The sequence below is a fragment of the Gigantopelta aegis genome, chromosome 15, assembly GCF_016097555.1.
Source record: "Gigantopelta aegis isolate Gae_Host chromosome 15, Gae_host_genome, whole genome shotgun sequence".
In the NCBI taxonomy this organism is placed as follows: domain Eukaryota; kingdom Metazoa; phylum Mollusca; class Gastropoda; order Neomphalida; family Peltospiridae; genus Gigantopelta; species Gigantopelta aegis.
In genome coordinates this window covers 42586756-42607901 of record NC_054713.1, presented here as the reverse complement: position 1 = coordinate 42607901, position 21146 = coordinate 42586756, and the positions used below count along the sequence as shown (strand labels likewise).

At 37.3% G+C, this 21146-nt stretch overlaps 1 protein-coding gene across 4 annotated transcripts in view; it reads left to right on the top strand.

Moving 5' to 3' along the window:
• LOC121390553 (serine-rich adhesin for platelets-like) overlaps positions 1-21146 on the top strand; it is a 73892-nt gene that overhangs the window by 29871 nt on the left and 22875 nt on the right. For 2 of the 4 annotated variants that reach the window (XM_041522394.1, XM_041522391.1), the window contains exons 2-11: positions 889-2939; positions 4246-4297; positions 6054-6086; positions 11224-11344; positions 12174-12549; positions 13692-13944; positions 16305-16390; positions 17458-17509; positions 17969-18062; positions 18948-19089. In XM_041522394.1, the coding sequence (XP_041378328.1) occupies positions 956-2939; positions 4246-4297; positions 6054-6086; positions 11224-11344; positions 12174-12549; positions 13692-13944; positions 16305-16390; positions 17458-17509; positions 17969-18062; positions 18948-19089 (3193 nt within the window). In that variant the 5' untranslated portion in view covers positions 889-955. Of the gene's footprint in view, positions 1-888; positions 2940-4245; positions 4313-6053; positions 6087-11223; positions 11345-12173; positions 12550-13691; positions 13945-16304; positions 16391-17457; positions 17510-17968; positions 18063-18947; positions 19090-21146 lie in introns of all 4 variants that reach the window. The other 2 variants (XM_041522393.1, XM_041522392.1) reach the window with 2 other exon arrangements.

Below are 21146 nucleotides of genomic sequence, written 5' to 3'. Positions count from 1 at the left end.
TAATCTATTATTTTAAAACCAAACCCTCTAAAACACTGACATGGTGGATCATGTTTAGCATCAAACGTGTATATATTTTTTTAAGGATGGCCTCTGTACTGACACATCATCTTTTGGAATGTCATTAAAGCTGGATTCCAGCCATGACTGTATATTATACATGTGTGTATCGCACTGTGGTACATACCTGTATGTATTCAACAGCAACAAAATATCTAATAGTTTTATTTTGTTGTAAGTAAACAAACATACATATATATGTGAGTTGGGGTGAGTGTGGAGAGGAGAGGATTGAGTGGGGTCATTTTTGTACATTTTTGTTTGTTTATAAATACAGTAGAGTATAAAGAATACTACATGTAGTAGAATGAAAAAATGTTTTACGCCTTAAGTGGGAGTATCTTCTTAACCTATCTAAACTGGATATCTCTTAATACCGGACATTTTACTTGGTCCTAAGGATGTCCGGTTTAAAGGAGTTTCACTGTATTATATGCACAGGCATTACTATGCTAGTACAGTAGGAGTAAATAATTTGTTCTACATTCCATGTATTACCGTATTTATTTCCAGCGGCTATATATATATTTGATGACAAGCTAAAGTAATCTCCTGTACTCTTTAAACTACAAAGTTTTCATCCCTGCTGTATGTTGCCTATATATATATACACATGTAAATACAAACATTTAAACGGGTAACATTTTATTCAGTATCGCATCGCAATTCACTACACAAGTTTCAGAGATCACTACACAATTTTAAAACATTAAACAGTAGTTGAGTTAATGTATTTTCAATTAACTAGAGTTATCGCTAATCGAGATTTTGATAATAAAATGTTTCATGTTAAATATTGTTCTAATTTAGTTTTATCATTGTTTTCAGTATCATCCTGATAATGCAGAAGATGTTCATGCGATGAAGACAGAGATCTTCTGAGGATCAAAACGCAATGGAACGGAAACCGTTTGGAGTCCAGCTCAAAACTACGGGGGTCAGCGTCACGCGGAACCTGAGTCACGTGACCAGCACCACCACAACCACCACCATGTCGTCAACGCGGGCCAGCATTCACACGCCGCTCAAACCGGCCAACGTCAAAGATCTGAAGGCGAAGTTTGATTCGTCTAAGAAGGATGGCGGAACTCGGCCAACCGTGACCAATGACTCCACTTCTTCTTTATCTTCTTCTACTTCTGCTGCTGTTGCCAGTTCTGCGCCTAACTTGAAACCACGGGAGACATCTGGTGTACAAATTGTACGGGTTTCGTCGACGTCGTCATCTTCATCCGTATCATCACCCCCGACAACAAGAAGAACAAAATTTAATACGCAGACTTCAAGTGGGTCATTAGGCGGTGGTACGAAAAGTGATTCCACAGAGGACCTGTTGGCGAAGTACCGGTCTAACAGAACTGGTTTGTACCGGAATGAACAGACGTCTGCCGAGAGCAAACAGATGTCTGCTTTGAGCAAGCAGACGTCGGATTCAAGTAGGCAGACGTCATCGGAGACCAGGCAAACGTTTATGGAGTTGAAATCCAGCAGGACTAAAACCTCACTTCCTGGTGGTGATGTCTCAGTGCCAAAATTGAACCTCCGTCAGTTATCGTCGGATCAAATGGAAATTCTCTGTGGTTCTTCGTCGCCCCAAAGCGATTCTCGGAAATCTTCAGAGTCACCCCGAAGTGATTCGAGGAAATCTTCAGACTCCAGCCCCAGGAGCTCTGCAAGCAGCAGTCCGAGACTGATCGGAAAAGTCAAACCAAAATACTTTCCTTCTAGTCGCAGTAGCTCAGTTAAATCGGATAGCGGGCGGGTCGAGATTCCGATTGAGCATCAACAAGGTGTGTCAAGTTCCGATAGCGTCCCAAGTGCCATTACATCATCTAGACAGTTCTTCACCAAAACCAGTGTCTCGGAATCCCAGCCTCGGTATGGGCAGGTGATGGTCACCGAAGGACGATTCAGATCAAATGGAACGAGTTCCAACCCAGAGTCGCCTCGTAAAATTAACATAAGTCCAAAGCAGTCGGTCGATGGACCGATTCCATGGTCTGTGAAAACAGATACGTTTCATGTGGAAAGTTCTAAAGAATTGTTAGAGTCTTCGGGATGGTTGGAAAAGAAAAATGCCAGAAATATATTAAGTAATTTTGTGAGTACGCAACGGTCGATTAAAAGTGATGAAAAAACAAGAGAGATTCCTATACAGAGATTGAAATCGGCTGACAAAGCAAAACAGGAAAAAACTGGTTTATCCAGCAGTAATGACACTCCGTCAAAGAGGCAGACCTCTTTTGAGAGTAAAACCACATCTGTCCTGAAGAACAACAAAGAGTCCAAAAGAAGTATCCAGAAGGTCCAGTTTGGTGCTACTTCAAATGCTGGGGGAGTGAAATCAAGCGTGCTAGTTTCCAAACAACAGAAACTTTCAGTCGAAAAGGCATCCAGCGTCGACTCTCCCAAACTGTCGCCAATAAACAGGAAGGCTGCAGTCTCGCGCAAGATGAGTTCAGAGCGGTTTGAGCGACTCAAATTCGACTTTGAGCGAGGGGTCGCGCCGAACGCACAGGAGCGGCGTGGGTCCGAATCCACCGACCACCTAGAGTTAAAGAAGAAAGTGAACGAACTCGCAAAGGAGCCGCGAGAGGTTAAAATCACCAAAAGCGATTCGTTCAAGAGGAAAGAAGAGTCGATATTCGCCAGTGGGCTGAAGGTGTCAGACTTCGTCCAGCAGGTGAATCAGCTGAATCCGGAACCGCCAAAGAACGCCGGACGCAAGTGGAAGAACCAGCAGTCGAAGCTGAAGCGGTCGTCGGTGGTGATAGAAGACGGGGTGGAGAACGAGTATCTGGAGGTATCCGACGGAGATACGTCCGACACGTCGTTCAGCGAGGGGATATACGAGCTGGTGCCGGACATGAAACCATGCGGTAAGTTGTAGAAGATACAGCAGCCCATCTCATCTAAGTCTGGGTGTTTTCCTGTAACCGTAGCGACAGGATATACGATCTGGTGCTAGACATGAAACCATGCGGTAAGTTGTAGAAGATACAGCAGCCCATCTCATTGGTTAAGTCTGTGTGTTTTCCTGTAACCATAGCGACGGGATATACGAGCTGGTGCTGGACATGAAACCATGCGGTAAGTTGTAGAAGATACAGCAGTTACCGGTAAGTCTTGGTGTTTTCCCATAACCGAATTATAGTTTGTGATCAAGATTTTGTTTGCATTGCATGAAACCTGGCTGCAGTAAACTTTAAGTTGAGGTTGAGGTAAGTTTATTTATGTGCCTCTATCCATACATGGCTTAGACACGTCTAACCCATGTCCAGTTTCTGACAAGGCCAGCGGCTGAGCATGGGACAATAAACTTCAGAAGCTAAAGGTATATAGAAGCTAGAAGAACAGTGATCTTTTGTAATAGTCTACAGCAACTGTTGCTTTTGGTTTAATAACCGAAATGAGAGCACTATAAGTCAAATTAGAGGGGCACCATTTGTGAGCCCGGGAAAGGACATGTATTACTTTAGCAGTACTCTCTCGAAAAGCTTGTTTTAAGATGGCATCACATACATGTATACATCAGGCCATAGGATGTCAACTTCATGGGAAACACTTTTTCAGTTCTGTGCCTTGTGATCATGGGAACCCATCGGAAACTGATTTTAAAAAAATAAAAAATTATATATGAATTATTTTCGTTGAATAAGTCATGCTCTTATAATAATCTCTATGATTTTACCGACATGTTACCGGAAACGATCCAATCATTTCCGTTACTTAAATCCAAAGGGCTGTACATGTACGTGTATACAATGTCTACCACAAATGATTCCAATGTTTACAAACAGCCCTGGCCAATTACATGTATACAATGTATACCACACATGATTCCAATATTTACAAACAGCCCTGGCCAATTACATGTATACAATGTATACCACACATGATTCCAATGTTTACAAACAGCCGTGGCCAATTACATGTATACAATGTATACCACACATGATTCCAATGTTTACAAACAGCCGTGGCCAATTACATGTATACAATGTATACCACACATGATTCCAATGTTTACAAACAGCTGTGGCCAATTACATGTATACAATGTATACCACACATGATTCCAATGTTTACAAACAGCCGTGGCCAATTACATGTATACATATTGATGCCATTTTAATTCTATATGTTTATGTATCCATATATATCATGTCTTGTTCTTTTTTTCAGAAGCTGAAGATTTTGACAACAACACTGAGTCAGCATTGACCATCAGCCGCAGGTATGGGGTGTATAGGTAGGTGCATGCAGCCCGGGGCGTCGGCATGGTGACTGTTATTCCGTTTTTATATTCATTTTGGTTTTCTCTTTTGTACAGTTTATATAATTTTATTTGATCTAGTTTGTACAGTTTTGTATCAAATGTATTTACATGTTTGTAATGTCCCAATACCAAGCTTTCGTCTCTGTTCTTTGTTGGCTTTTAAAAAAAAAAAAAAAAATAATACCCGGTATTCCAAAACTGTCATTATCACTTTTCAATTTCGTGATGTATGCTTCATCTGGGATCGATCCCCATTGATGGGCTCATTGGGCTGTTTCTCGTTCCAGCCAGTGCACCACAACTTGTGTATCAAAGGCGATATCCTGTGGGATTGTGCATATAAGAGATCCCTTGCTACTAATTAATGGAACAATGTAGCGGGTTTCCTCTATAAGACTACAGGGGTGGGATGTAGCCCAGTTGTAAAGCGTTTGCTTGCTGCTAATTGAAAAAAGAGTAGCCCACTATCTGTGTGGTCCTTAACCATACGTCCAGTGCCATATAAATGGAAATAAAATATGTTGAGTGTATCGTTAAATAAAACACTTACTTCCTTCTGTATGTCAGAATTAACATGTCAGAATTAATAAATATCACAGTCGGTCTAGAATTGATTCACGTATATATGCCCATGCATTAGGTTATTTCTCGCTCCAGCCAGTACACAACGACTGGTGTATCAAAGGCTGTGGTATGTGTTATCCTGTATGTTGGATGGTGCATATAACAGATCCCTTGCTACTAATGGATCAATGTAGCAGATTTTCTCTAAGTGCGAGTGCGAATAATTTTTACATGCTCATATACCACTAGAGTTTCGAGCATGTCTGTCCCGGGGCCTGTCTCTGGATAGCCAGGGGCTTGTCCTGGGACAGAAAAAAAAATTAAGTGGACAATTTTGAAATTTACATCCAAAAATTAAATAGTGGGCCTTTAAAATTTTGATGCGCATCTCTAATATAATTAATAAAGAAAATTCTACTCATTAAATTTGGTCGCTAGATTAGATCAGGTGGTCAAAAAGAAATTTGATAAGATGGGGTGGGGGGGGGGGGGTGTAGAGTTGAAAATGAAAAGACAACCGTTTATGTCAAAAATACCATCAGAAGAGCTCTTTATCACGGCTACATCCAGCCATCATTCAGTGACAGTAGCTTAATTGCCTGAATGAAATCGGTCTAAACCGACACATTTGGTCAGTCTACCTTTAAGCCAGTCTAAAGAGTTCTCTGTATTTTTTCATTAGTGGGTATTTTAAAAAAAACTATTTTTTCTGTTCTTCTAACTCCACCTTTTGAGCTTCTTGAGTTTCAATTTTCTTGTGTTTGATTTATTTTTCTTGTAACCCCTTCCCCTTTTTTCAAGGTTTTAATTTATTTTGTTGGCTTTATTATTATTTTTTAATCCCACACCCTTTTGTGGTTCACAAGTTATTATTATTATTTTTAATTTATTTTTCTTATAACCCCACCCCCCTTTTTTTGGTGCTTTACCAGATTTTAATTGTTTGTTTGGTGTATTTTTCTTGTAACCCCGACCTTTCTTTTGCTCCATAATTCACCTAAACATCGTTATTTATCTTTCATTTTTATTTCAAAATTAAGTATAATATTATGTTGTTTTATATGATGTATTTAGTTACATACACTGACCAAAAGTGTGTGTTGTAGATTTACGTCAGCACAGTTATTTGTTTATTTTTGTTTTGTGACAGAAAGCGTTTCTTGAAAACATTTGGTGATCTCTTGTAAGTACTACACACTGAAAGCAATGTTTCGGTTTTCTCTCTCCGTTCCACCTGTCTTGCCTTGATTTACCTCAGTTGAAACTTGGAGCATCGCATCATATAACCCTGTACATACTGTCTATCCACCACTACTTTGGTTTTTGCTTGACCATGAGTTACTTTTACATTGTGGGTTTGTGGACCTGTGTATTTGAGTTAGTTATTGAGTACCGGTATGTGTAAGTTAGGTGTGGTTGGTTTCGTGGATTGCCATGCAGTTACATTTTCAATTTGTGGATTGCCATGCAGTTACAGTTAGTGGATTACCAGTTACAATTACAGTTTGTGAATTGCGAGTTTCAGTTAGTTCATGGATTGCCAGTTAAATATATAGTTCAGCATGTCTTCTTATACTAACACAATTGTAAAGTCAATACAGCAGATGTTTTACAAAAACTTGGTTCCCTCTCCAGTGTAACAGACCTCTGGAATACAGTGAAATAATTTATTTTAAATGATTATTAAAACTAGAGAACTAATTTAATTTGTACAAAATTGAATCCAGGGGAGCTTTCTAGTTTCTACATTTTGTAAAAAAAAAACTTCTACCAAAAATTTAATATTTCTTCTCTATGCAAAAAATATCTGATACATTTATACAATACATTTTAACTTTATTTATATTAATTAGATTAGCAGTAATTTTCAGTAGCCAGTTGTGATTTTCACTGGCTGACTGTGATTTTTGTTGTTGTGGCTAACCATGATGTTTTGGTAGCCAGTGGTGATTTTGTCAGTGGCGCAGCTGCAGCAGTGATTTTTGGTAGCTAACCATGATTTTGGCAGTTGAAAGTGATTTTTGGTAGCTAACCATGATTTTGGCAGCTGAAAGTGATTTTTGGTAGCTAACCATGATTTCGGCAGCTGAAAGTGATTTTTGGTAACTAACCATGATTTAGGCAGCTGAAAGTGATTTTTCGGTTACTAACCATGATTTTGGCAGCTGAAAGTGATTTTTCGTAACTAACCATGATTTTGGCAGCTGAAAGTGATTTTTCGGTTGCTAGCCATGATTTTGGCAGCTGAAAGTGATTTTTGGTAGCTAACCATGATTTTGGCAGCTGAAAGTGATTTTTGGTAACTAACCATGATTTCAGCAGCTGAAAGTGATTTTTGGTAGCTAACCATGATTTCGGCAGCTGAAAGTGATTTTTGGTAACTAACCATGATTTTGGCAGCTGAAAGTGATTTTTCGGTTACTAACCATGATTTTGGCAGCTGAAAGTGATTTTTCATAACTAACCATGATTTTGGCAGCTGAAAGTGATTTTTCGGTTGCTAGCCATGATTTTGGCAGCTGAAAGTGATTTTTGGTAGCTAACCATGATTTTGGCAGATGAAAGTGATTTTTGGTAACTAACCATGATTTCGGCAGCTGAAAGTGATTTTTGGTAGCTAACCATGATTTCGGCAGCTGAAAGTGATTTTTGGTAATTAACCATGATTTTGGCAGCTGAAAGTGATTTTTCGGTTACTAACAATGATTTTGGCAGCTGAAAGTGATTTTTCGTAACTAACCATGATTTTGGCAGTTGAAAGTGATTTTTGGTAACTAACCATGATTTTGGCAGCTGAAAGTGATTTTTGGTAATTAACCATGATTTTGGCAGCTGAAAGTGATTTTTCGGTTACTAACAATGATTTTGGCAGCTGAAAGTGATTTTTCGTAACTAACCATGATTTTGGCAGCTGAAAGTGATTTTTGGTAACTAACCATGATTTTGGCAGCTGAAAGTGATTTTTGGTAACTAACCATGATTTTGGCAGCTGAAAGTGATTTTTGGTAATTAACCATGATTTTGGCAGCTGAAAGTGATTTTTCGGTTACTAACAATGATTTTGGCAGCTGAAAGTGATTTTTCGTAACTAACCATGATTTTGGCAGCTGAAAGTGATTTTTCAGTTACTAACCATGATTTTGGCAGCTGAAAGTGATTTTTCGTAACTAACCATGATTTTGGCAGCTAAAAGTGATTTTTCGGTTACTAACAATGATTTTGGCAGCTGAAAGTGATTTTTGGTAACTAACCATGATTTTGGCAGCTGAAAGTGATTTTTCAGTTACTAACCATGATTTTGGCAGCTGAAAGTGATTTTTGGTAACTAACCATGATTTTGGCAGCTGAAAGTGATTTTTGGTAACTAACCATGATTTTGGCAGCTGAAAGTGATTTTTCGGTTACTAACCATGATTTACTACTACTTTCACCCCTTCACATATACATATTCTTTTTATACTAGCGTCACTTGAAAGTTATACATCTCACTTCATTCAGTAAATATAACCACCTATTACTCTCAAACAGCATCCTACCTGTACTTTAATCATCAATCTTAATTTCTTCTCCAGTGATTAATCTATAAAACTTTAAAAAAAACATTCTTGTGATTAACGGAACAGATTTCTGATTTTCCATAGCTATACATGTATGTAACTGTCTGCTTTTCTCTAGCAACCTCCTATCTGTATAAGGGCGGGCCGTACATGTTGCTCAGTGGAAAAGTACTCACTTGATGTGCAGTCAGTCTAGGATCGATTCCTGTCGGTGGGTGCATTGGGCTATTTGTCACCAGCCAGTGCTCAACAACTGGTTTAACAAAGGCCGTAGTACCAGTATGTACTCTCGTGTCATGGCATAGCACAAAGATCCTATGAATCCTATCCAATTAATGAAAAAGAGTAGCCCACGGAGTGGTGGCAGTGGATTTCCTGTATCTCATATTTATCGTTTATTAATGGCGTTTGTAGGAGATATCACTGGCACTTTACTTCGCGAATTCTCTTGCCATATTCTCCTAGGAGATATTGCTTCTTATATATAATTATATTCTTGATTGGTCAAATTTTAATCACAAGACAATATTTTGTTTCCTCACTGCACATGTATGTTTCAACACCAAACCTATCATTAGTGACGTCACACCACTCTCATTCTGCTAGTTAACGAGTCTACCACTGCCAAATATAGTGACATTTAACCCACATTACTGACATTGTTTATAATTGTCGCAAATGAAAAGAATGATAATGGATGATAAAAAGAATACCCTCCTCGTGTCTTGTGATATCATAACTTACTTTTATCAACTCTTGCTGATAAATTATGATATCACAAGACACTCTGGGAGTATTCTCTATGTCCGAAGCCATGCGTATACATGTAACCTTAATTAAAATGTGTTTTATGTGTCGTTAAATAAGACACTTCTTTCTTTCTTTCCTTCATGTACCTGTACATTAAAGATAATAAACAGATGTACATTCCATTTGTTTATTTCTTCGCCAGTAATTAACTTCATATACACTAGACAGGCATGACATACGTAGATATAGACATAGTATGGTGTTACTTGTTCTGGAGTTTGAACACTTGTTGGATGTTTTGTGGTAATTTTGCCTGCTGCATTTCTCGCATTACGGTTTGCTTTTTGATGCATGTCAGACTGAAAAGGGAGTTGAAAGGTCAAGGTTTAGTCTAGCATGCATGCTTGAATAGAAAAGCATGATGTGATAAGTAATGGTGATGAATGAAATCCTTCTGACATTTACATTTTTTTAAAATAAAAAGTAAATTCTTGTTACTGTAAAATTATGTTATTTAGTAGTGATCAAACTCTGTTGATCGCATTTGACAATTGATAGAGGGTGCGCAGTTCTGTTTCGGTTCTGATACAGAATTAATATTTTTAAACATAAATCATAATTTGCTCCATGTGTTTCCACACAAGAGGTATACAATATCAATTTGCATGAAAATGTAGAGAGCAAATTGTGACAAAAGCAGTTTATGTTTAAACTTAATTGTCCCGTTTTGTGTTTTTCATATTTTAATATTTTAATGGTTTTAGTTTTACCTTTTTAGATGGTAAATCTTTGTGATATATATATATATATATATATATATATATATATACACACACACACACACACACACATGTATGTTTGTGAGATGTTGAACTAAGTGAAATTAAGGATATGTACATCTTTGGTTTTAGTCACTGTGCTAATAATACAATTAATTTTTTACAAAAACTTTTTAAGAGATACTGGTTTATAACTTTACTCACTTGTTTTTACTTACAATTTTTATAAATACATAAAATAATGTTCATGTGTGAAAGTCTAAGTATTATTTCCATGGATAGTCACGGTAGATTGCACAGGGCTGACCCTGTATCCTGCCAAATTAGCCAATTGCTGATTTTTGTAGTAAGTGGCTACAACATTTACTCTTTAGCTAATAAAATATTCCTTAAATAAACCACTTTTTAATAATTTTCAAGAAAATGCTCTACATATCTGAAAATTTGCTAAACCAAAATTGGTTTCAGTGTGAGTCCTGATTGCATTTGAATTGTTACTAGTAACCAACAGGAAGTATGTTGTCTTATGGCAGAACTGCACAAGCAGATGCTTTACCTTGGCTGTTCAAAAAACCAACTATAGGTTATTGGTTTACATTGTAGTTGATTCACATACTGTTGATATGTGATTGTTTTTTAGTAAGCAGAAAGAATGAAGAATCTTTGGTTTCCGTGTTGATATTATTATTGATTTACTACTGTATCCATGTGTTTTGTGTTGCTGGGTGGTTGATTGAAATTATTGTTGATACACATACTGTATCCATGTGTTGGTGTTGTAGGAAGCAGGGGTGAAGAAGCCGAGTTAAAACCACCTATGGGTGGTTGATTGACATTATTGTTGATACACATACTGTATCCATGTGTTGGTGTTGTTGAAAGCAGAAGTGGGTGACGAAGTCGAGTTTTAAGGTGTATAACAACTTTATAAAACCACCCATGGGTTGTTGGTTGATATTATTCACATGCTGTATCAATGTGTTGGTGTTGTAGGAAGCAGAAGAGGGGTGAAGAAGCCAAGTTTCAAGATTTAACGACTTAGAAACTACCCATGGGTTATTGGTTGATTTTGTTGTTGATTCATATACTGTATCGATGTGTTGGTGTTGAAGAAAGCAGAAGGGAGTGAAGAAGCTAAGTTTCAAGGTGTATAACAACTTTATAAAACCACTCATGGGTTGTTGGTTGATTTTGTTGTTTATTTACATACTGTATCGATGTGTTGGTGTTGTAGGAAGCAGAAGGGGGTGAAAAAGCCGAGTTTCAAGGTCCGTAACAAGTCGGAGTCTCTGTCACACAGTAAGAGACTGAGTCAGCGCTCGCTCAGCACTTCAGATCTTCAGGACAACTCTGAGGTAAGCTTATTTTATTTCTCTGTTCATATCAGTGCAATTTTTTAATTAATTGAAAATTAAATAGCAACTACTATTTAAGGTTTAAAATTATGTTGCAATCTCTGAATCTTGCATAACGAATGGTGACACAATACATGTACATGTATCTGGGCTGTCTGTGCTGGGCTGTCTGTGTGACTAGTTGTTAGTGCCAGGTTAGTGAGAGAGATAGATGTTAGTGTTGTGTAGTGGTGTACTAGATAAAAAAAAATTAAAAAAAATGTCTGCTCCCAGTTAGCAGGAATAATCATAATTCTAAAATTAAGCATTTTACATTTGTTAAATTAGCAGTATGTGTTGGAGGTCCAGGTACATGTATGCATCTTTTCAACACATAATGCTCATGTTTGACCTGATTATTCCTTTAATAATTAACCCTTGATTAAACAGTGTGCTGAGGTCTCCTTAACAAAAGTTTGTTTTCTAATTATAATAGCTTATTAAACAATGTGATGGGGTGTTGTTAAACATGCCTTTTCAAATCATAATTATATGATAAACCATTATCGTGGTAATAAAATAAAATCTAGATTTTCAACTGCCCCTGGTTTTTTATTTTTTTATTGGCAATTAAATTTCTTTTTCTTATCCTTTAACCATTATATGATGCTTTGTGTTGTATTTCCAGTATGCTGAAATATAAAATAAGGAATAAAATTGCACCCACAGCCCACATTTTGAAAAAAACAAAAAATGAAAGTCTAACATTTAATTTATTATAATAACTACTCATTAAACAATGTGCTGGGGTGTTGTTAAACTAACATTCCTTTCCTTTGTTTTTACCCAGAATCCCTCGGAAGGTGATGAGGACTGGGAGACAGACAGTAACAGCACCACCTATGAGCCGGTCGATGACGAGAATCTCTATGAAGAAGCCGGCTTCAGCGACGAAGAGAAGGAGAAGAAGAAGAAGAAAAAGAAAGCGAAGGACGGAAGTTCCATCGGACTCAAGCTCTCGGCCCAGGCCACCAGCGTGCTCAACCGAATTGGCAACCGGCTGGTGAAGATCGGCAAGAATAAAGGTGACGGTGGTGGTTCAGCCGGGACCGATTCCGATGCCGACACGGTGGATGAAGCGTTTGTTGATGATATGGACAAGCCGTCGTCACTGTCGCGCAGTGGTAGTGAGCGGAGTAGCGGTCGTAGGAAACAGAAAGATACAAGTAATTAATTTTAATTTAATTATTAATATTCAAAACAAAACTGCATACCCTTATATTGTATTTTGGTTTACATAACTTTTTTTTATTATTGTAATGCAAAGTAAAAGATTTAATTCAAGCCTCAAAATTCAATTTATGAAGTGTGAAACCGTCGATGCAATTGTCAGTATGCAAATGCTAGAAGCAGTTCTAGAAATTAGTCTTAAAATGGGACTTCATATATTAGACTTATGATGTCAACTTTTTCAACAGCAATGCAGCTGACAAACATAGATACTCGTAAAAGCTTATGATTTGCATGTATTGCTCCTGAAAATAAGGATTCCTGGATGTATTTGAAATGCTGATGGGCAAAACTAAATCTGCTTGTGAAACTGAATATCAGAAAGCCCCTGAAAAGTATGCAGTGATGACTGGCTGTAGTGACAAAAAATAGCTACCAGAAACTACTATTGAGCATTGCTGTATTAAAATCAGTGATGCAAAAGACTAAATAATTAAAAATCTAGTCTCTAAGTAAATAAACAATAATTCTCATGTGTACACTTAAAATCACAGGTTCAACTTTTAACCCGAGAAAGTGGGACACTAATTTTGGTTAAATCTACAAACGTGTAACTTGAAAAATAAACTAGAGCTCGTCTCCATAATCATTACTTGGGCTATTTTTCATTCCAGCAAGTGCATGGTATATCAACGGCTGTGGTATGTACTACCCTGTCTGTGGGATGGTGCATATAAAAGATCCCTTGCTGCTAATTGAAAAGAGTAGCCCATGAAGTGGCAACAGCGGGTTTCCTCTCTTAATATCTGCGTGGTCCTTAACCATACGTCTGACACCATATAACCGTAAATAAAATGTGTTGAGTGCGTCGTAAAATAAAACATTTCCAGCCTTCCTTCCATAACCATTACTATCTGAGGCTGTTTCGTTTCATAAATATGATCAATGCATTTTGTGGTATTACAAACACCAGGATGACCAGAAACACTTCGGATGTAGGGAAATGGATAATCTAAACAATGTAATCTAAGTAATGTCTGATTTCAGTTATCAAAAGTGACTCTAATAGTGAAAAATATGCCATAGTGTTTAAAAACTAGGGTCTGTCACTTCAATGACTGATGTTTAATATTTTCAGGTGAGACGACCGTCCCTAAGACGTCCGGTGGAGAAACGTCAACATCCCCACCATCACTTCCGCCACCAATGCCAAAAACCCGCACGTCGAAACCTGTCGCTCCGGATCAAACCCCACCACTGCCACCACGATCGTCCGTGATCCTACAGCAACCCATCGTGAAGAGTTCTCCCCCTTTACCTCCCCGAAATGTGTCTTCCAGCGGCTTGGGCCTCGACACTGTGGTACCAGTGGATCCAACAACCGATGCAAAGTTAGTGATATGACAAGCTTTGATATGGTTTCAGCGCTCGCTTGATGTGCAGTCAGTCAGGGATCAATCCCTGTCGGTGGGCACATTGGGCTATTTCTCAGTCCAGCCAGTGCACCACGACTGGTATATCAAAGGTCGTGGTATGTGCTATCCTGTCTGGGATATCGTGCATATAAAATATCTTTTACTACTAATGGAGAAATGTAGCGGGTTTTCTTTCTAAAACTATATGTCAAAATTACCAAGTGTTTGATATCCAATAGCCGATGATTAATAAATCAATGTGCTCTAGTGTTGTCGTTAAACAAAACAAACTTCAGGCTTTTATCTAATTAAAATTCAAGTATGCTGTTCTGTCCAGAACAGATGGTTAATGGTTAGTTGCTAGTGAGAAATCGGTGTATTGGTTTTATGTGTGAAAGGTAAGAGCTGGTACCAGCATGTCAGGTCTGGTATTAATGATTGGAGGTCACATATTGATTATTAATTGATTCTATAACGAATACTACTTAGAGTGGCTGTTAGATACCATTTATTATACAACATGTTGTTTAAAACAGTGACAGCTTAATTTTATTTTTATTTTCTTTCATTTTGTGGAGGTAGGCACCAGTTGACATTTGACTCTTATTGAATGTCTTTGCATGTTGAATGTAGAGCATAATTATTAGTAATAAAAGCCAATCTGAGTAAAATTAGCTCTACTGGGTCTACCAGTAGATCTAACAGCATTGTGTGGACTCCCATGTCCAGGTGACATTTCATCTATAAATAACAATTTTAATATCAACCAATTACACTTCGCCTTCTATAGCATTATTCGGGAGCATACAAATTCTAAAAATATCGGGTGAGACTATTTATGTAATAGGCGAACTTGTTGGTCTATTTCAACATTGAAAAAACAGGGGGAAAAGTGCAGTAATAAACTCTGGATTGTATACTAGTATAAACAGATTTTATGGCTATACCATCACAGGTTTTTTGTTTCGTCTTGAAAGAAATTTTATATTGCAATTAGTTTCCGGCATACTTTGTAATTCACCCAAATCATTTTGTATACCCTTGGCATAATCCTGAATGTTTTCAAATTCTTTTCAAATCACTTGCATGATTTTGCAAGTACCCGGTAAGGTTTTGATTGGTCGAATGAAAGGTCATTTAAACATGAGCTCCAACGGGCTGCTGTTAGATCCACATGTAATAGTGGAGCTAATTTTAATTAGATTGAATAAAAACAGACTATCAGGGTTGTAAATTCAAGGCAGGTTGACTGACATAGATGCATATTTTTGTAATCAGTTAAGATATGTCAGCAGATCGATAATGATTTTTTGCAACCCGATTGATAAATTAATTGATTATGTGATTAATTGCTCTTGCCCTTTTAGCCTAGTTTTTACTGTCCTATTCAGTGCCATAACACTTTACATCAAATGTATGTAAAAGATCCTTTGCTATTTTTTTAGTAGGTATAGCCTGTGTGGCTCCCATCTTGACCAAGTGTCAAAATAACTATATAGTCGTAGTTTAAAATGTGCTGAGTTGTTATATAAATATTTCTTTCCATAGGTTACCCACCAAAGCTGTAGTTTAAAAGGTGCTGAGTTATATAAATATTTCTTTCCATAGGTTACCCACCAAAGCCGTAGTTTAAAAGGTGCTGAGTTATATAAATATTTCTTTCCATAGGTTACCCACCAAAGCCATAGTTTAAAAGGTGCTGAGTTATATAAATATTTCTTTCCATAGGTTACCCACCAAAGCTGTAGTTTAAAATGTGCTGAGTTATATAAATATTTCTTTCCATAGGTTACCCACCAAAGCCGTAGTTTAAAATGTGCCGAGTTGTTATATAAATATTTCTTTCCATAGGTTACCCACCAAAGCCGTAGTTTAAAAGGTGCTGAGTTATATAAATATTTCTTTCCATAGGTTACCCACCAAAGCCGTAGTTTAAAAGGTGCTGAGGTGTTATATAAATATTTCTTTCCATAGGTTACCCACCAAAGCCGTAGTTTAAAATGTGCTGAGGTGTTTTTTAATAATTATTTCTTTCCTTATGTTACACCAATAATAGCTGTGGTTTAAAATATAATGAGGTGTTGCAGGGCTAGCTTTGGCTGAGCAAAATATTTTGCCAAATTGTCTATTAAACTTCAAAAATTGCAGAAATCAACAGTTATTTTCTTTAAAATGTCAATTATTACACGAAATTATTTCGCCAAATTAAACTAAAATTCGCCAACTGCTTTCAAAATTCACCAGTTGCGAATGCCAGAGCTACATGTAGCCGTTTGTTGAGTTTTTAAAAATTACTTTTTGTAGTGTAATGAAGTCAGTTTTTTGCTCTTTACTAGGAGAACGAGTATCATGAAGAAGGGATCGTATTTGTATGGACAGGAGATGAAGACGGACGACTCCACTGATGGCGCAGAAGAAAAAGGTAAATTAAGAGAATCTGAAGTCAGACATGGAAAGTTTGAGCTTGTTACATTGGTTATACTTGTCAGCAGGGATTGCATCTTTATACAGATTATCTCCCATCATAAATAAAAATCCTCTTTGGATTTTTAGAATTCCAGATGTTAGTGCCACCTAAAATCTTTTTTTTCTGTTTTTTCTTTTCTTTTTTCTTCTTTTTTTGAGGAAAACCTCACATTTAATGCATACTTTTTAGAACCTTTCATTTTTTTACCTGTTTCATTGTCCTTGTTTTTCCATTGACATCAGTAATCACTTAATATATTTCACCACAATTGGTTTTACATAGCCAAGTATACAAATATTAGCCTATGTATCAATTAAACAGGAAAAAAATAATGTTTAACCTTTCTATTTTAGAAGAAAACAATAGCCACTGTGATATCATTCTACTAAAAATAAAAGAATTGGGAACAGTTTGAAATGACACTTTACTTCGAAGTGTACTGAAAGGGAAACAACTCTCATTAAACATCAGCATACAGACAACAAGACTACATGATGTGGCATTCAGTTCTAGATGAAGGAACCCTGTTTTTACACAATAATTATGGGAGTTAGCCCCCCTTGCATAACATGACAGTTAAATCTGAGGCCTAATTCACTAAACACAGGCAACTTTGCAATCTTGCAGTGCAATGCAAAACAACTTGCAAAGATGATAGGATGTTGCCTAAAGGTGATGTCACATGTTGTGGGTACCTCTTTCGAGATTAGCTGATTGCATAATAAGTGAGGAAATCGTAATGTTGTCTTTTCACAATGGGCTATTTCTATTAGGTATACAATTCTCATATGAGGCACACTTGTATTACATGTATATACCTTAAGACAGCTTGATTGTAATAAAATAAAATAAAATAAAGACATGGGTCCCTCATGTCACCTGTGAGAACTATGTACATGGTATTTGTATTTAGTTGTACTTTGTTGTTCAATATATATTAGTCTGTTCACAGTGTTTGTGCACATTCATAATGTGTCTATATTCAGAAATAGTGTTTTCATATAATGTTTTTTTTTCTTCAGAACCCTACATGGACTATGATCCAGCCTCTTCTGGCACCATTTCCAAGAAGTCGTAAGTTACCATAGCAACCATGTGGATTTTTTACACATTGTCACCTATGTATTGAGCAGTTTTTTTTTTTTTTTTTTAGCATAGTTGTATTGCTAAATGTGACATTTTTGCTTTAAATTGATCTAGTCATTCCAAAAAAAGGAAAAAACCCAACCTTATTTGTGTGTATTTACTCAGTTTAATGTTATCATATGTCTCAACCGGATCACGCCGGGGAAATAATATTGATCTCATTTAGACACGATCCTGTGTTTAGAGGGGCACGTTGTAGAATTGAGAAAATTGGGGACCATGATATATGTACTTGGCAGATTTTCACAGTATTGCAGTTTGTTCAGTATCTATTTCAGTTTTCATTGTATTTGGTGATTTGAATTTTTTTTATAGCTAAGACATGTCATAAGAAATATTAGATCATGACATTTTATTACACATGTGTTTTTTTCTTTTGTTTATCAGGTCGACTACCTCTTCCTACATTTACCCCGACGCTGAATCATGGTGTAGTTACCCACTTGCCCCTTCAGAGGACAGTGGACTCTACCTTGAACTGGTAATAAGTGAATACATCCATGGATGGATGGATTTGAGTGGGTGGATGTATGGCTTTCAATGAAAGGATGTGTGCTTGGATCAATGGATAGATGGAAAGGTGGATGGGTAGATGGATGGATGATTGGGTGGGTGGATAGATGGAAAGGTGGATGTTTGGGTGACTGGGTGGATGTATGGATGGATAGATAGATGGATGGGTATTTGGAGGGAGTATAAAATGAAGATTAAACTGAATACATAAATTAAACAATGATTTAAAAATTTGTACATTTTTAATCTCATATATTTTGCTGCAGAGTATAAAAAATAATAAGGTTATCTTATCTTTATACATACTATATAAAATTGAAGAAATGAATTGAGTTGAATAAAGTCAGAATAAAGAAAAGGAAGATGAGATATTTCAGTTTTTATCTTAGTAAGTTTGACATTCAATAGCCGATGTATTTTGTTTCGTGCTAGTGTCGTTAAACATTCATTAATTCATTATCTTAGTAATAATCTGTTTAACAGGATGACGATCAGGTGTAAGATATAATCTGTTTAACAGGATGACGATCAGGTGTGTGATATGATCTGTTTAACAGAATGATGATCAGGTGTAAGATACAATCTGTTTAACAGGATGACGATCAGGTGTAAGATACAATCTGTTTAAAAGGATGACAATCAGGTGTAAGATATAATCTGTTTAACAGGATGACGATCAGGTGTATGATATAATCTGTTTAACAGGATGATGATCAGGTGTAAGATACAATCTGTTTAACAGGATGACGATCAGGTGTAAGATATAATCTGTTTAACAGGATGACGATCAGGTGTATGATATAATCTGTTTAACAGGATGATGATCAGGTGTATGATACAATCTGTTTAACAGGATGACGATCAGGTGTACGGCCAGCTGGGTCAGAACTTCACGACGACCTTTGAATCAGAGCCTCTGTATCAGTTTTATACCAAGGACTACATCCGCACCAGTCGCAAGTTGCAGATGGACAAATCCATCGCAGATGAGTCTGGTGAGTGCACTTATTGTTTTCATTACAATCTAGAGACAAGGACAGGTCAAATATTTCTGAGGGGAGGGGCTACATTTCTATAAAGGAAACTCTTGTTCCCCTGAGATTCACGAGGTGAGTAGAAAGTTTTACAGTCCAATATACAGTGAGTCGAAAATGGTGTTTTAATGGAATCAGTCTAGAAGCATGAATTTCTTATGGGTGGGAGGGCTAGAACTAGAAGGATCCTCTTGTACCCCTGAAATTCATCAGTAAGTCAAAAATGGTGGTTTATTGAAAACAAGCTAGGGATTGGTTGTGTAAATCGCGAGCTGGTGTATGTTCCCACAAATGGGCCTTGGTATGTTGAGTGTACTTATTGTTTTTCTTACAATCTGAAAGCATTGGCAGATTGAACATTTCTTAGTGGTTGGGGGCTACAATTTTATAAAGTTCACAGTCAAGTATAAAGTAAGTCGAAAATGGTGTTTTAATGGAATCAGAGTTGCAAAGATACCTGCTACTTTATGCTCTGACAAATGGGCACCAGTGCTAGTCACAGAGACATGATATACACCGTATTTACACTTATTGTTTTCCTAACAAGCTGGAAGCAAGGACAGATTGAAACTTTCTGAGACTAGAATGCTATAAAGGAAACTCTTGTAGCCCCCAAATTTACCAAGGGCCTAATTCACAAAGATCTCTTAGGCTCTGCTAGACAACAAAGCATCCTCTTTGTAAGTCTTTTAGCATTGCACTGCGAGATCTGTCTTCTATAGAGATATGGGGCCTAATTCACAAAGCTCTCTTAGGCTCTGTTAGACAACAAAGCATCCTCTTTGCAAGTCTTTTAGCATTGCACTGCGAGATCTGTCTTCTATAGAGATATGGGGCCTAATTCACAAAGCTCTCTTAGGCTCTGCTAGACAACAAAGCATCCTCTTTGTAAGTCTTTTAGCATTGCACTGCGAGATCTGTCTTCTATAGAGATATGGGGCCTAATTCACAAAGCTCTCTTAGGCTCTGCTAGACAACAAAGCATCCTCTTTGTAAGTCTTTTAGCATTGCACTGCGAGATCTGTCTTCTATAGAGATATGGGGCCTAATTCACAAAGGTCTCTTAGGCTCTGTTAGACAACAAAGCATCCTCTTTGTAAGTCTTTTAGCATTGCACTGCGAGATCTGTCTTCTATAGAGATATGGGGCCTAATTCACAAAGCTCTCTTAGGCTCTGTTAGACAACAAAGCATCCTCTTTGCAAGTCTTTTAGCATTGCACTGCGAGATCTGTCTTCTATAGAGATATGGGGCCTAATTCACAAAGCTCTCTTAGGCTCTGCTAGACAACAAAGCATCCTCTTTGTAAGTCTTTTAGCATTGCACTGCGAGATCTGTCTTCTATAGAGATATGGGGCCTAATTCACAAAGGTCTCTTAGGCTCTGTTAGACAACAAAGTATCCTCTTTGTAAGTCTTTTAGCATTGCACTGCGAGATCTGTCTTCTATAGAGATATGGGGCCTAATTCACAAAGGTCTCTTAGGCTCTGTTAGACAACAAAGTATCCTCTTTGTAAGTCTTTTAGCATTGCACTGCGAGATCTGTCTTCTATAGAGATATGGGGCCTAATTCACAAAGCTCTCTTAGGCTCTGTTAGACAACAAAGCATCCTCTTTGCAAGTCTTTTAGCATTGCACTGCGAGATCTGTCTTCTATAGAGATATGGGGCCTAATTCACAAAGCTCTCTTAGGCTCTGCTAGACAACAAAGCATCCTCTTTGTAAGTCTTTTAGCATTGCACTGCGAGATCTGTCTTCTATAGAGATATGGGGCCTAATTCACAAAGCTCTCTTAGGCTCTGTTAGACAACAAAGCATCCTCTTTGTAAGTCTTTTAGCATTGCACTGCGAGATCTGTCTTCTATAGAGATATGGGGCCTAATTCACAAAGGTCTCTTAGGCTCTGTTAGACAACAAAGTATCCTCTTTGCAAGTCTTTTAGCATTGCACTGCGAGATCTGTCTTCTATAGAGATATGGGGCCTAATTCACAAAGGTCTCTTAGGCTCTGTTAGACAAC